Source organism: Aythya fuligula, chromosome 1 (assembly GCF_009819795.1).
Source record: "Aythya fuligula isolate bAytFul2 chromosome 1, bAytFul2.pri, whole genome shotgun sequence".
In the NCBI taxonomy this organism is placed as follows: Eukaryota; Metazoa; Chordata; class Aves; order Anseriformes; family Anatidae; genus Aythya; species Aythya fuligula.
The window spans coordinates 83,252,469-83,267,420 of NC_045559.1; the positions used below are offsets into that span (position 1 = coordinate 83,252,469).

General features: G+C 45.4%; 1 protein-coding gene across 1 annotated transcript; it reads left to right on the plus strand.

Moving 5' to 3' along the window:
- The first annotated feature begins 3,133 nt into the window (after positions 1-3,133).
- LOC116500823 (cystatin-A-like) lies at positions 3,134-6,454 on the plus strand. The gene is made up of 3 exons (XM_032206098.1): positions 3,134-3,199; positions 3,777-3,878; positions 6,231-6,454. Exons 1-3 carry the CDS (start codon positions 3,134-3,136, stop codon positions 6,363-6,365), a joined length of 303 nt encoding a protein of 100 aa, XP_032061989.1. The 3' UTR covers positions 6,366-6,454.
- The last annotated feature ends 8,498 nt before the right edge of the window (positions 6,455-14,952 follow it).

Sequence of the window (14,952 nt, forward strand, 5' to 3'; positions counted from 1 at the left end):
GTGGTCAGCATCCCAATTTGCCAAGGAAAGGGCTATTCACAGAATCACAGAATCACAGAATATCCCGAGCTGGGTCGGACCCACAAGAATCATGGAATCCAGCTCCTGGCACCACACAGCTCTACCCCAAAATTCAGACCATATGACTAAGAGCACAATCCAAGTGGTTTTTAAACTCTGACTGGCTTGCTGCCATGACTATGTTCTTGGGGAGCCTGTTCCAGTATGCGACCACCCTGTCTGTGAAGAACCTCTTCCTGATCTCGAGCCTAAACCTCCCCTGGTGCAGCTGGACACCATTCCCTTGGGTCCTATTGCTGGTCACTAAAGAGAAGAGACCAGCGCCTGCCCCTCTGCTCCCCCTCATGAGGAAGCTGTAGGCCGCGATGAAGTCTCCCCTCATTTGTTAAGGGTTAAACTGAAGGGCATACCTTGTGATTCTAGCTTTGCTTACCATAGACATTTTTCTACTCAGAAGTGGCATGTTAGTGTGTATGCAAAGAACATTCTTACGAATACAAGGATGTACTATGTTTCGTCACAATGTAATCCTACCCATGACAGGCTTATTCTCAGGAAACCCCTTGATTAGTCCTCTGTGCATTAAACACTTTTCCTGAAACCGTTAAAGTTGCCAGCCAGGAGATATTCTGATTAAGATGAGAGTAGTGATTGGTTCTATATGTTAATAGTTATAGGATTCCATGTTACATAGAGGTATATATATACAAGGTGTGGAGGAATGGTTAAGTGAAATAGGACATGTGGATGTTGGGCAGTTAGGAGGAAATGGGCTAGTGAAGTACCTTACTCAACTCACATGAGTCTGGCACGTATGCAGCTGGCTGAGAGCCAATCAGGCTCAAGGACATGATGCCCTTGAGCGATTGGGAAAGTCCTTAAGGCGGGATGGTGGCTAAAAGAAGGAGGAACTAACTGAAAAGAGTGGGAAATGTTACCCAATCCTGAGCTTAGTTTTTGCAATATGTATGAGTTGATTATGTTCAAACTAGATAAAAGGCGACTGAGCTATCCATTAAAGTTGAAGTTCATTGTTCACTCATATTGAGCGTCTGTGTTTTCCTTCCGTCGACAACAAATTGGCGCCCGAACAGGGACCGGTCTGAACGGGATTTGGACACTGCTGGCAGTAATCCTGGGCCACGTGTTCGACGGAATAAGGGAGGATCCGGTCCTGCAACGCAGCCCAGGAGGTGGAAGGGACAAGAATCCCCGCACCCGGGAGAGGATCCCGCTGGTCACGCGTTGCCGAGGTCTGAAAGGTGAAAGGGACAGGAGTCCCCGCACCCGCAGCTCGGAAGGTGGAAGGGAGTCCCTGCACTCGGGATGAGCCTATAAAGGGTCCCGCCGGAGAAGCGCCGCCGAGGTCTTTGCAAAGGCTGCAACTGTATATATAAAGGTATGAAAGACAAGCGGCGTATAATTTGCTCAGATGCTTTTTAGAAAAGCGGAGCATTTTAGATATAGATTGTAAAAAAGAATTACCAGGGTTATTAGCATATGCAGTAGCGCAGGGTTGTTTTACAAATCCTGATACAGTTTTTTGAACAAACAGAGTGGCGTAAATTTGGAGATAAATTGTTTGATGTTATTAATGATATTAAGTCTGCCAAAAAATTATTGAAGCTTTGGAGAACAGTCACTAACTAGCGCTTTAGCTACACATCAGGCTGAGCAGAGAGTCGCTGCTGCCGCTACAGAGCGACTGGGATTGCCGGGAAGTGCTGGAGCTGGGCATTGCCCACTGCCGCCTTCAGTGAGAACGGTGACGCTGCCTCAGGGGGCTACGGGGCAATGGGAGCCTCCCCCCCCTCAGTCACCGCCACGAGCAGCGCTGCGCTTGGAGCTCACCGTTTGGCGAGTCGGCACAGAGCAGAGGGACGGACATCAGGACCCTGCAGCCTGTCTGACGTAACCATGGAAGCAGCGGCGGCTGTGCTGCTTCTCTCTGGCATGTTTTTGATCTGTGGAGACCGTGCATGGCAAGGAGTACCCGCCAATGCTTTTGGAGGACTGTGTTACCTAGGGCAACTCACACTTTTCGCTCCAGATTTACACTCGTGGCAGAACTCGACAAGGAGCAGAAGAATTAAACGAGAACTAAAAACTTTGGGTTCTGACTGTAATGATGATGTAGAATTGTGGGGTCCAGCAGAAAGATTCTTTGCTTCTTTGGTGCCTGGTGTGGGAACTGCACACACTTTGACTAACATTAATAAGCTTGCTTGTTGGGCTGTTAAACAATCAAATGTAACAACACAAGTTCTTTCTGAAATGTCACAAGATATGGAGAGTCTAAGACATGCTGTATTGCAAAATAGGGCCGCTATTGATTTCTTGTTGCTGGCTCAGGGACATGGGTGTGAAGATGTAGAAGGAATGTGTTGCTTTTATCTTTCCGACCATGGTTAGTCAATTCACGACCAGTTGAAATGGTTAAGGGATCATACACAAAAAATTGTAGTACAAGATAGTTGGTTTGAAGGTTGGCTTAAATCTGTTTTTGGGAACATGGGTGGATGGGTTTTGTTAGTTAAAGAGGGACTTCGCTTTCTACTTATAATTATATTGATTATAGTTGCTGCACGTATAATCTTTAACTGCCTAACTAAGAAACTAGAGCAACTCACAGAGAAGGTATTTGTAGCGCAAAATAAAAACGGGGGAATTGTGGAGGAATGGTTAAGTGAAATAGGACATGTGGATGTTGGGCAGTTAGGAGGAAATGGGCTAGTGAAGTACCGTACTCAACTCACATGAGTCTGGCACGTAGCTGGCTGAGAGCCAATCAGGCTCAAGGACACGATGCCCTTGAGCGATGGGGAAAGTCCCTAAGGCGGGACGGTGGCTAAAAGAAGGAGGAACTAACTGAAAAGAGTGGGAAATGTTAGCCAATCCTGAGCTTAGTTTTTGCAATATGTATGAGTTGATTATGTTCAAACTAGATAAAAGGCGACTGAGCTATCCATTAAAGTTGAAGTTCATTGTTCACTCATATTGAGCGTCTGTGTCTTCCTTCCGTCGACAACAAGGTGCCTGGTGACTCTTCTCAGACTACTCTGGACTTCCCTCCTCAGAACCACCCATCGTTTCCGAGACGTTACCTGCCACTATGGCGCCTGGGGGCTTATCTGAAACTAAGCCTGCTACTCCAGAAATCCAGCATATTGTTGACCAGGTGAGTTGCAACCTATCTAAAGATGAAGTCTGTGTGAAGGGTGAATGTTGTGTGAAGGCTGGGAGACCAGGTGGTGATACTGAGTGTTGAAAGTGAAGAAAATGCCCTTGCCAGGAAGTATTTTTCTCAGCGTTCTGCGTGGGCACTGTGCAAGTAAGACAAACCCAAATCACTTCTGTGTTTCATCCTTGTCCATAGGCAGGCATAGTACTGGCTACCTTCACTTAATCTTTGAATACAATCAAAAGACCAACTCTACTGTTCTTGCACTGTGGTTGCGATATTTGAAAGGAGAAGATTGTACCTGATAAGTACCGATATGCAGCTTTTAGAAAAAAATTATTTATGAAGCCTAATTCTAACGTGATGTTAAAGAATGCTGGAGGCAACACTTGAAATAGGAAAGAATGCTGGAGATGTGGTTGTAAATTGAATTATTTTGATGGTTCTGGGTTTATTTTCTTGCAGGTACGTGTTTAGAAATATGCAAATTGGAGTGGTAGAATTGGAGGAACAGCCTAAATATGAACCTGCCAACAGTTTTTTTTTTTTTTTTTTTTTCTTTTTCTTTTTACAGGTGAAGGCAGAATTTGAAAGAAGGGAAAACAGAACATTTGATATCTTTCAAGCCTTATTATATAGGGATCAGTTGGTTGCTGGAACAAACTATTTCATTAAGGTTTGTATGTTTTATAAGAGGGATTATTTTGTAGTCAAACAATATAGGTGACTTGCATAGTGGTTTATAGCAAGAAAGGGAAGCAAATGTAGACAACCTGATGGGACCAACAAGAATCAACACTATCTCTAGCTGCTTATAAAATTCCTCTGTCACTACTCTAGAATAGAAGTATAAAAACGTAAACAACTTTCACTGTGCTTGTTGAGATGTGAATGATAACTTTTTTAAGATCATCTCACTTGAAGAGAGTGGATAGCCTTCTCAGCTCAAATTATCTAAACTAGCCGGAACTGTGCTGTCCTGTTGCCTTTGAAGGCAAAGAAGCAGATTTCATATTCCCTCTTGTGTCCTCCAGTAGTGTTTATGATGATTACTTTGAAGCCAGCCTGAGCATTTGATGGAGAGTTAGTCCATTTTTTAATTTAATGCGAGCACCCCAGATTCTTCTGACTGGTTTTGTATGCAAGCACGTGTGCTGATCCTTTGGTTCTGTGTCATCTGCTGCAGAGGTACAGCCTGCCTGTTCTTTCTTTAGTTAAAACAAACAAAGAAACAAACAGACCAACCACTTTGCAGACGAATGTAGTGCAATTCATCGTCTATTGGAAAGCCTTACCCATGGATTCCAGCAGTTTTCTGAGAAGTAACATATAAGAAATTGCAAGTCATATCTTGCAAGCAGAACTGAAGGCTTGAAAACATTGCTTAGAGGCGGGCTGGCTTTCTGTACATAGCACAAACCCTACATGTGACTGCTCTAATATAACCTCACGTATGAGTGGATATAAGCCTGGGTAGGATGCGCTCTCTTGACAAGAGTCAGAGTTTGTTTTTTATGGAAGAGAACTGGCAGATAGGGTTTGGGGAACAGTGATTCTGCAGAGACGTAAAGACCATTTGCTCTCAGATGCCTGTATTTAGTTGATCCCAGGAAGGACAGATAGTGCCAAACCTCCTTTCCTGAGCCCTTCCTTAACATAACTGTTACCAGTTATTTCTACATTCTGTGGGTACAAGGGAATAGTACTGACAGGCCACCTACTTGTATGGCCAGTTAGAGTCTTACTTAAACAAATGATGTTTATCCTTCCCCTACTCCTGTGAGATGTGCCTTTGTTTTGTGGATGAGGTAGTGAGTAATGAAGAGTAATGACTCATAGGAAGGCTGCGGTAGAGCCAGAAGTCACGCCCAGTTAGATTTCTTCCCTTAGTGCTTATTGCTGACCTAGGCAATCACATGTGTAAAGTACTTGCGTGCTGTCCATGGTAAGCCTACCAAGTACTGAGTAGCCTACCTACTACTGAGGAGCCTGACCAAGCTACTCAGAAGTTAAGACTGATATGTAATCAAACTTAAAAAACGCATTTATAGCACTGGTGACTGATGATGGCTTTCCAAGTTTTGCAAGTGATAGGAAACAGTTCTTCAATTTAGCGTTAACTGGAGTGAGCTCTTTTATACTTGGATATTTTCCACATCACTAATATTTTACCAACAAATTTACAGCTGAGATGTAATGCAGACAATGACAAACATAGTGCAACACTGCAGTCACCAGAAGGCATGTAAAGACCTCATAACAGCCTAAGGCATTAAACCTTCCTTTTATACCGTAGACCTCACACACTAAGAGTTGAGCACCTGTTGTATTTGGCTCTGTATGTAGGAAATTCTGTGCAACTGTGTAGGAAATCTTTGTGAAGGCTTTGTGGAGGGGAAGGCAAGTTTATTTTAAAAATGATTTCAGCCACTCATGCTCACCCCTGCAAGCACAAAGACATGTCATGTTGTCTGTCCAGGCAGCAGTGTGTATGCAGGAAGAAGGACAAGGGATCTTGGCTTTCAAGTTTTCATGGCATCTCTGGGGTTGTTCTTAAGAGCATGTGAAGGTTTTGGATAGATCTTTTTGTACCGTCTAGGAGCTGATATGGTGTCTGCATCTTGTCCCACCTCTGAGCCATTAGGACTTAGGCTTTTGTCTCCTGCTCTAAATGTCCCGAGAAGTTTGAAGCTGATGGACAAGGATCTCAAAGAGCTAAATGGAATGCCATCAAAAACTTTCTCCTTTTGTTTCTTCTGGTGCTTCTACCCCCAAGAAGTCCTGATTTTCCATTAACATCTGTCTGATGTTCTTTATGTGTTTTATTACAATCTGTGATACATAGAGACAGAGCTCTCCATGTATTTCCTGCCACGTGTTACCATCCAGACTTGGGCTAAGAGTCACTGAAGTAGAAGTGAAGATATGCCTAAACTTAAGCTTCTGAGAGAAGATATCCCTCCAAGTATGTAAGAGTATCTTTTATTTTCAGACATGATCCTCATTCTCCCACTGTTCTGGTTTCTAGGTCCAAATCTCTGACTCTTATACTGGCTACGCCCACTTAAGGGTGTTCGAAGCCCTTCCTCAAAAGAAACAAGGTCCCAGCCTTGAGAGTTATCAAACCGGCAAAACCAGAGATGATCCTCTGGACTACTTCTGAGAGATGGTGGGGAATGTTTCCCGACTTCTGCAAGTTGCACGGGGATTCTGCCTGTGTCAGTAAATGCATGAGAATAAAATAAGTTTTGAAAGCTGTGTTCATCTCCTGCTTGTTGTGTCTGAGTCTGCCACCTGTCTAAAGCTTGAGAGGGCTCTGAAATACTAGTCAGAGCTGTTTCTGCCACCTAAGATGCTGTAGCTCTAAGACAGAGTACACTCCTTTTATCTCTTCTTTCCTAGTACTGTCAGTGTTCATAGGTCTAACAGGCTACCTATTTCTTGGGTTTGCTCTTAGTGCATTAAACACAAGGCTGCTCTTCAGAAAGAGTGAGAGAAATTTCTAGGGGAGGAATTGAGGAGCAAAACGGTGTGCCCCTCTGTAAGGGCAGCTTGACTGGTTAGGGTTGGGTGAGGAAAGGCACGACCTGCTCAAAGTAGCAGGAAGAGGGACCTCCTGCTGCAGCAGGAAGAGCTCAGTCCCAGCACCCAGGCCCTGGAGCAAAGCGTGACCATCATGATTACAGAGCATGGTTTACTGGAGATGCATGCAGCTCATTCGTTTTTTGTAGCGTCAGGAACTGGCAATGAGATCAATTTTCAGTTAAGCTCTGAGGGAACAAAGGAAGAAAGCAACCCCAAACCATGACAACCATATTTTTATGTTACCAGCTGCTTCAGTAGGTGTTCTTGAATTACACCCAGTGCAATCCAAGCCAATGAGTTTGGGCTCAGATGTGAGACATTAAATGTTTCAATGGGTCTCATGCCATGCCTTGCTTGTGTTCATATTTGTGTGCTGTACTGACTAGGCATGCATTAAGTCGAGCATTATCAGTGCTAGCTGACCTCTCTCACAATACCATTTGGCAATATGTTTAGCTTTTTTGAACCATATAAAATACTTCAGGATGGAGAGTTTACCAGCAACAAAAAATACCATCTCCAGAAGCACCTTATTTTAGCAAAACAAGCAGTGCATAACAGCCCTGACGTATTCCACCAATGTTCTACATTGGGAGTGTGGGAGGAGTCTTTGGGCTGATGTGAGCAAAAGAATATATGCAAAAAAGTAGTCTGAGCTCCCTGAAGCTCCCCTTAATAGTTAGGAAGCAGATCATGCTCTAAACCATTCTGGTTACATGCTCACAGAGCATTCCTGCCACAAGAGGCATAATAATGTGCATGTGTAGTTTCTTCAGTGTGGAAGCAAGAATCTGCCCTGGTGTCATACACAAGTGGGCTGTTTCTTCTCAGTTCAGGATGCAGCACCACCTCTCCCAAAGTAAACTATCAAAATTTCCAACACACACACACACACACACACCTGACCTCCAACCCCCATCCTCCCTCCCCAAAGCCTTTGTTGTTGCCTCACCCAATTAAAACAAAGTATTTCTAAGTAAAAGAAATATTAATGTAAACATAGATGTGGTGCTTAGTGGCACGGTTTAACAACGGAATTGGCAGTGTTAGTTTAAGGGTTGGACTAGATGAACTTAGAGGTCTTTTTCAACTGAAGTGATTCTATGATTTAGTCATCTGGAATGTGAAAAAGGCTCACGGAAAAAAACTGAACAAGATAGTAACTATTATTGAAAAAGTGGCAAAGAAAACATAGACATGTGTACTGGGTCTGGCTGGAATGTTAACTTTCCCAGCAGCAGCCCATACAGTGCCGTACTCTGTACTTGTAGCTGGAACAGCAGTGTTATCACACCAGTGTTGTGTCTACTGCTGAGCAGCAGTGGCACAGCATTGGGCCTTTCTCTAACCCTCCTAGGGGGTGGGCAAAAAGTGAGGAGAGAAACATCACTAGGGCAGCTGACCTAAACCAATCAAAGGGATATTCCATACCATGTGGTGTCACACTCAGCAATAAAAGGTGGAAACAGGAAGAAGGGGGGAGGGGTGGGCTCTCGTTGAGAAGACGTCGGTCCTCCTCTCGAACACCGGCTGCGTGCGTTGAGGCCTTGCTTCAAGGACGTGGTCAATCATCGCTCATTTGTGGGAAGTAGAGAGTAATTTCTTTCCTCTGCACTTCCATATAGCTTTCATTTATTTTGTTTGTTTGTTTTCCTCCCTTTTTCCCCTTTTCCCTTTTACTTCCCCTTAGTTAAATTGTTTAGTTCATGGTAGTCTTTATTTAATTATTATAATTATTTCCCTTTAATTAAATTATCCTTATCTCAACCCGTGAGTTGTTCTTTGCTTTACTTCTCCCCCTCCTCATCTAAAGAAGGAGGAGTGAGAGAGCGGTTGTGGGGTTTAGCTGCCCAGCACGGTAAAACCACCACAGTCCTTTTTGGCGCCCAACGTGGTGCTCGAAGGGTTGAGATAACAATAGAATTGATTAAACGCATACAACTAACACACTTGCTTACTAGTAACCATGTACATTGTCCTGTTAATAATAGCTTTGTTCATATGTCATGCAATCCGTGTCATATTCTCCTTTCTCCTATATATCTGATCTGACAAAGTGCTACAATCTGTGTTCACTTTTTTTAATTCGCTGTGCTGCCAAGCACTGACCTTGGGTTTAATCTGGAATTCAGGCTCTGCGCTGTTATCATTTGGGTCCCATGGAAACTATCTTCCAGAGAATATTCAGAACTACACTGCCTTCCTTTTCTCATCTGGACACCAGTTTATTAATAATATCAGGAATGGTACCTTTCCCTTCTTTCACAGTGGGCTAATTACAACAGTTTGGGAGTATTTTGAAGATCCATCTGTAACCCATGTATTGCTATTTCTAATTCTGAATAACAGGTTTCATTTTCTCTCTAAGATTAGTCGATTGTTTAGAAAACTTATTTGGGAATCTGTCCCAAAACAGTCTTGTGGTGAGTGGCACGGTGTGTGGGATGATGTTAGCAGATACCTGTCACGAGTGTCTCCTCCAATAGTTTTGAACTTCACCCCTGAGCAAGTGCTAAATCCTAAAAACTTGGTAGAATGTTTGAGAGTTGTATGTCCTGACCCTGATAATGCCGGAGAACAACAGCTTGCAGCATTGTGCTGGGTCCTGGTTTATTCCTATCAAACACTGTTTAACATCATCCAGCAATTTGAAGAGCGGGAGAAAGTCTCTGAATCTGATGACCAAGTAACACATGCTGTGGCTGACCCAGAGGACCAACCAACTATGGTATCAGTCGCCCCCATAGTCAAGTCAAAACAATGGAAACGGAGGTCAGCTCGTTTAGTAAGGGAAGAAGGCTCTCCTAAGAAGGAGGGAGAAGGGGAATTGGCAGGCACCTCTAAAGCAGAGCCGTCACAAAAACAGCAGGAAGACGAGACGGAAATCATAAAGGAATCAGAAATCACTTGATCCTTATCCCTGAGTGAGATGCGAGAAATACGAAAGGATTATGGTCGACGCCCAGGTGAACACATCCTCACTTGGCTGCTCCGATGCTGGGATGCTGGGGCCAGTAGCCTACAATTAGAAGGCAATGAAGCCAAGCAGCTGGGATCCCTCTCTAGAGAAAGGGTAATCGACAAAGTAATCGGGAGAGGAGCACAGGCCCTCAGCCTCTGGAGACAACTCCTGGCAGCTATCAAAGAAAGATATCCCCATAAGGAAGATATTGTATATCACATAGGCAAGTGGACCACTGTGGATAAAGGTCTCCAACATCTGCGGGAATTAGCTGTGCGGGAGATGATTTATAGTGATTTGGACAATGCCCAGACACCTCAAGACCCCGATGAAGTCCAGTGCACAACATCCATGTGGCGTAAATTTGTGCGGAGTGCACCATCAGCACATGCCAGTACCCTGGCAGCAATTCACTGGGATGAGGGGATGGGACCAACAATGTATGATGTCTCCTGCCAGCTTCAAAAATATGAAGACAATCTCTCTGCTCCGCTACAGTCCTGTGTCTCAGCTGTGGAGAAATTGTCTAAAGGACTTGACAAGCTTGTGGAGAAAGTATATTCCCCCTCATCTAGACAGAGTGATACTTCAGCCACTAAGAATCAGCATTCGCCTGCTCAAGAGAGAGAGTACCCAAGACGTACACCACGTGGCACCTTGTGGTTTTATCTGCGTGACCATGGGGAAGATATGAGGAAATGGGATGGTGTACCTACTTCAACCCTAGCTGCTCGGGTACGTGAACTGAAAGGAAATACAGCAGCAAGAAGAGGGGCTCCTAAAAGAAATGCTGCTCCGGTTTCTGTTGGGCAGTACCCCAGAGGCAGTAGAAGAGCTGATGTTATTCTTGACCATGATGAAGGGACCTCTACCTCTCATTTGCAAGAATTAAGTGGCAGACGCTCCAGCCAGGACTAGAGGGGCCCTGCCTCTGGCCAGGTAGAGGAGAGGGATAACCGGATTTATTGGACTGTGTGGATCCGATGGCCTGGCACATCAGAACCACAAGAATACAAAGCTTTAGTGGACACTGGTGCACAATGTACCTTAATGCCATCAGGCTACCAAGGGACAGAACTCACCTGTATCTCTGGAGTGACAGGGGGATCCCAACAACTATCTGTACTGGAAGCTGAAGTGAGTCTAACTGGGAATGAGTGGCAAAAGCATCCCATTGTGACTGGCCCAGAGGCTCCGTGCATCCTTGGCATAGACTATCTCAAGAGAGGGTACTTCAAGGATCCAAAAGGATACTGGTGGGCTTTTGGCATAGCTGCTTTGAGCACAGAGAAGATTAGGCAGCTGTCTACCCTGCCTGGCCTTTCAGAAGACCCTTCTGTTGTAGGATTGCTGAAGGTTGAAGAACAACAGGTACCAATTGCTACCACAACGGTGCACTGACGGCAATATCGCACCAACCGAGATTCCCTGATTCCCATCCATGAGTTGGTTCACCGACTGGAGAGTCAGGGAGTAATCAGCAAGACTCGCTCACCCTTTAATAGTCCTGTATGGCCAGTACGAAAGTCTAATGGCGAGTGGAGGCTAACAGTGGACTATCGAGGCCTGAATGAAGTCACGCCACCACTGACTGCTGCAGTGCCGGACATGCTAGAACTTCAGTACGAACTAGAGTCAAAGGCAGCCAAGTGGTATGCCACAATTGATATTGCTAATGCATTTTTCTCCATCCCTTTAGCAGCAGCATGCAGGCCGCAGTTTGCTTTCACTTGGAGGGGCATCCAATACACCTGGAATCGGCTGCCCCAGGGGTGGAAACATAGCCCTACCATTTGCCATGGACTGATCCAGTCTGCACTGGAGCAAGGGGGAGCTCCTGAGCACCTTCAGTACATTGACGACATCCTCGTGTGGGGCAACACAGCAGAAGAAGTTTTTGAGAAAGGGAAGAAAATAATCCAAATTCTCCTGAAAGCTGGTTTTGCCATTAAAAAGAGCAAGGTCAAGGGGCCTACACAGGAAATCCAGTTCTTGGGGGTAAAATGGCAGGATGGACGTCGCCGTATTCCAATGGATGTGATCAATAAAATAACAGCAATGTCTCCGCCAACTAGCAAAAAGGAAACGCAAGCTTTCCTAGGCCTCGTGGGATTCTGGAGAATGCATGTGCCAGGCTATAGTCAGCTTGTGAGTCCTCTATATCGAGTGACTCGAAAGAGAAACTATTTTGAGTGGGGCCCTGAGCAACAACAGGCATTTGAACAAATCAAACAAGAAATAGCTCGTGCAGTAGCCCTTGGGCCTGTCCGTACTGGACCAGCTGTGCAAAATATACTGTACACTGCAGCTGGGGAGCATGGGCTCACCTGGAGCCTTTGGCAGAAAACCCCAGAAGAAACTCGAGATCGACCTCTGGGCTTCTGGAGTCGGGGCTATCGAGGATCAGAAGCCAATTACACCCCAACTGAAAAAGAAATACTCACAGCATATGAGGGTGTTCGAGCTGCTTCAGAAGTTGTGGGTACAGAGGCACAGCTCCTCTTGGCACCGCGGCTACCTGTGTTACACTGGATGTTCAAAGAGAAAATTCCCACTACACACCATGCAACTGATGCTACATGGAGTAAGTGGATAGCGTTAATTACACAGCGGGCTCGAATGGGAAAACCCAATCGCCCAGGAATCCTGGAAGAGATTATGGACTGGCCGGAAGGCAGAGATTTCGGAGTGCCAACAGAAGAGGTAACCCGTGCTGAAGAGGCACCACCATACAATGAGTTGCTAGAAGACAGAAAGCAGTATGCGTTGTTTACTGACGGATCCTGCCGTGTGATAGGGAGCCATCGGAAATGGAAAGCTGCTGTGTGGAATCCCATACGACGAGTTGTGGAAGCCATGGAAGGGGAAGGTGAGTCGACTCAGTATGCAGAAGTAAAAGCCATACAACTAGCCCTAGATATCGCCGAAAGAGAAAATTGGCCAGTATTGTATCTTTATACTGACTCATGGATGGTGGCAAATGCTCTGTGGGGGTGGCTGCAGCAATGGAAAGAGAGCAACTGGCAGCGCAGAGGTAAACCTATCTGGGCTGCTACCCTGTGGCAAGATATTGCTGCCCGGGTAGAAAACCTGGATGTTAAAGTACGTCGTGTAGATGCCCACATGCCCAAGAGTCGCACTACTGAAGAACATCAGAACAACAAAGAAGTGGATCGAGCTTCGAAAATTGAAGTGGCTCAGGTGGACCTAGACTGGGAACGTAAGGGTGAGCTGTTTGTAGCTCGATGGGCCCATGAAACATCAGGACATCTAGGGAGGGATGCCACTTACAGATGGGCTTGTGATCGAGGGGTGGACTTGACCATTGAGGCCATCACGCAGGTTACCCATGAGTGTGAGACCTGTGCTGCAATCAAGAAAGCCACGAAAGTAAAATCTCCCTGGAACAGGGGGAGATGGCTAGGGTTTCAATATGGTGAGGCCTGGCAAATTGACTATATCGGACCACTCCCAAAAACTCGCCAAGGCAAACGGTATATACTCACCATGGTAGAAGCAACTACTGGGTGGCTGGAAGCATACCCTGTAAACCATGCCACGGCCCGAAACACTATCTTGGGCCTGGAAAGACAAGTATTGTGGCGTCATGGTACACCAGAGAGAATTGAGTCTGACAATGGGAGTCATTTCCGAAACAATCTTGTTACCTCCTGGGCAAAGAGGCATGGTATTGAGTGGGTGTACCACATCCCTTATCACCCACAAGCCTCTGGGAAGGTTGAGAGGTACAATGGACTGTTAAAGACTATGTTATGAGCATTAGGTGCTGGGACGTGGAAACAATGGGACACAAATCTACCAGAGGCCACTTGGCTAGTTAACAATAGGGGGTCTGGCAGCCGTGCTGGTCCTGCCGAAACAAAACCCCTACACACTGTGAAAGGAGCTAAAGTTCCCGTAGTGCATATAGGAAGGTGGATGGGGAAGGCAGTGTGGGTTGCTCCTGCCTTGGGAAAAGGCAAACCCACTTGTGGGATTGTCTTCGCCCAAGGACCAGGGTATACCTGGTGGGTCATGCAAAAGAATGGGGATATCAAGTGTGTGCCTCAAGGAGATTTGACATTGAGAGAAAACTAATCTATAATCTAAGTTGTATGTTGTAGGAAGATGCTGTAGGATCAACGACAGGTCAACTTTGCAAGGAGCCGGGCAGTGCAACAAGGACTTGAGCTAAGCTGGTGCTGGTGTCCAGACATCCAACTCCGCCTGCCTTGAGTGGCCACTTTGGCAGATGAAGACCTAATCATCAACAGTTCTTATGAACATTTTCCAAGAAAGACCTATGGAATGAAAAGATACACCTGCCTATTAATCCTGTCCTGTTAAATCCTTGTCCTGTTAAAGGACAAGGGATAATGATGAGAATGCTTGTATGCTAAAGTATGGGGATCTGAGTGTGACACAAATGTTATGGAATAAGGGGTGGAGGTTGTACTGGGTCTGGCTGGAATGTTAACTTTCCCGGCAGCAGCCCATTCAGTGCCGTACTCTGTACTTGTAGCTGGAACAGCAGTGTTATCACACCAGTGTTGTGTCTACTGCTGAGCAGCAGTGGCACAGCATTGGGCCTTTCTCTAACCCTCCTAAGGGGTGGGCAAAAAAGTGAGGAGAGAAACATCACTAGGGCAGCTGACCTAAACCAATCAAAGGGATATTCCATACCATGTGGTGTCACACTCAGCAATAAAAGGTGGAAACAGGAAGAAGGGGGGAGGGGTGGGCTCTCGTTGAGAAGACGTCGGTCCTCCTCTCGAACACCGGCTGCGTGCATTGAGGCCTTGCTTCAAGGACGTGGTCAATCATCGCTCATTTGTGGGAAGTAGAGAGTAATTTCTTTCCTCTGCACTTCCATATAGCTTTCATTTATTTTGTTTGTTTGTTTTCCTCCCTTTTTCCCCTTTTCCCTTTTACTTCCCCTTAGTTAAATTGTTTAGTTCATGGTAGTCTTTATTTAATTATTATAATTATAATTATATTTCCCTTTAATTAAATTATCCTTATCTCAACCCGTGAGTTGTTCTTTGCTTTACTTCTCCCCCTCCTCATCTAAAGGAGGGGGAGTGAGAGAGCGGTTGTGGGGTTTAGCTGCCCAGCACGGTAAAACCACCACAACATGCCAGTGAAATATACCATCTAAATTTGAGAGAAGTACTTACTCTTATTAGTGCAGAAATGCTTGTAA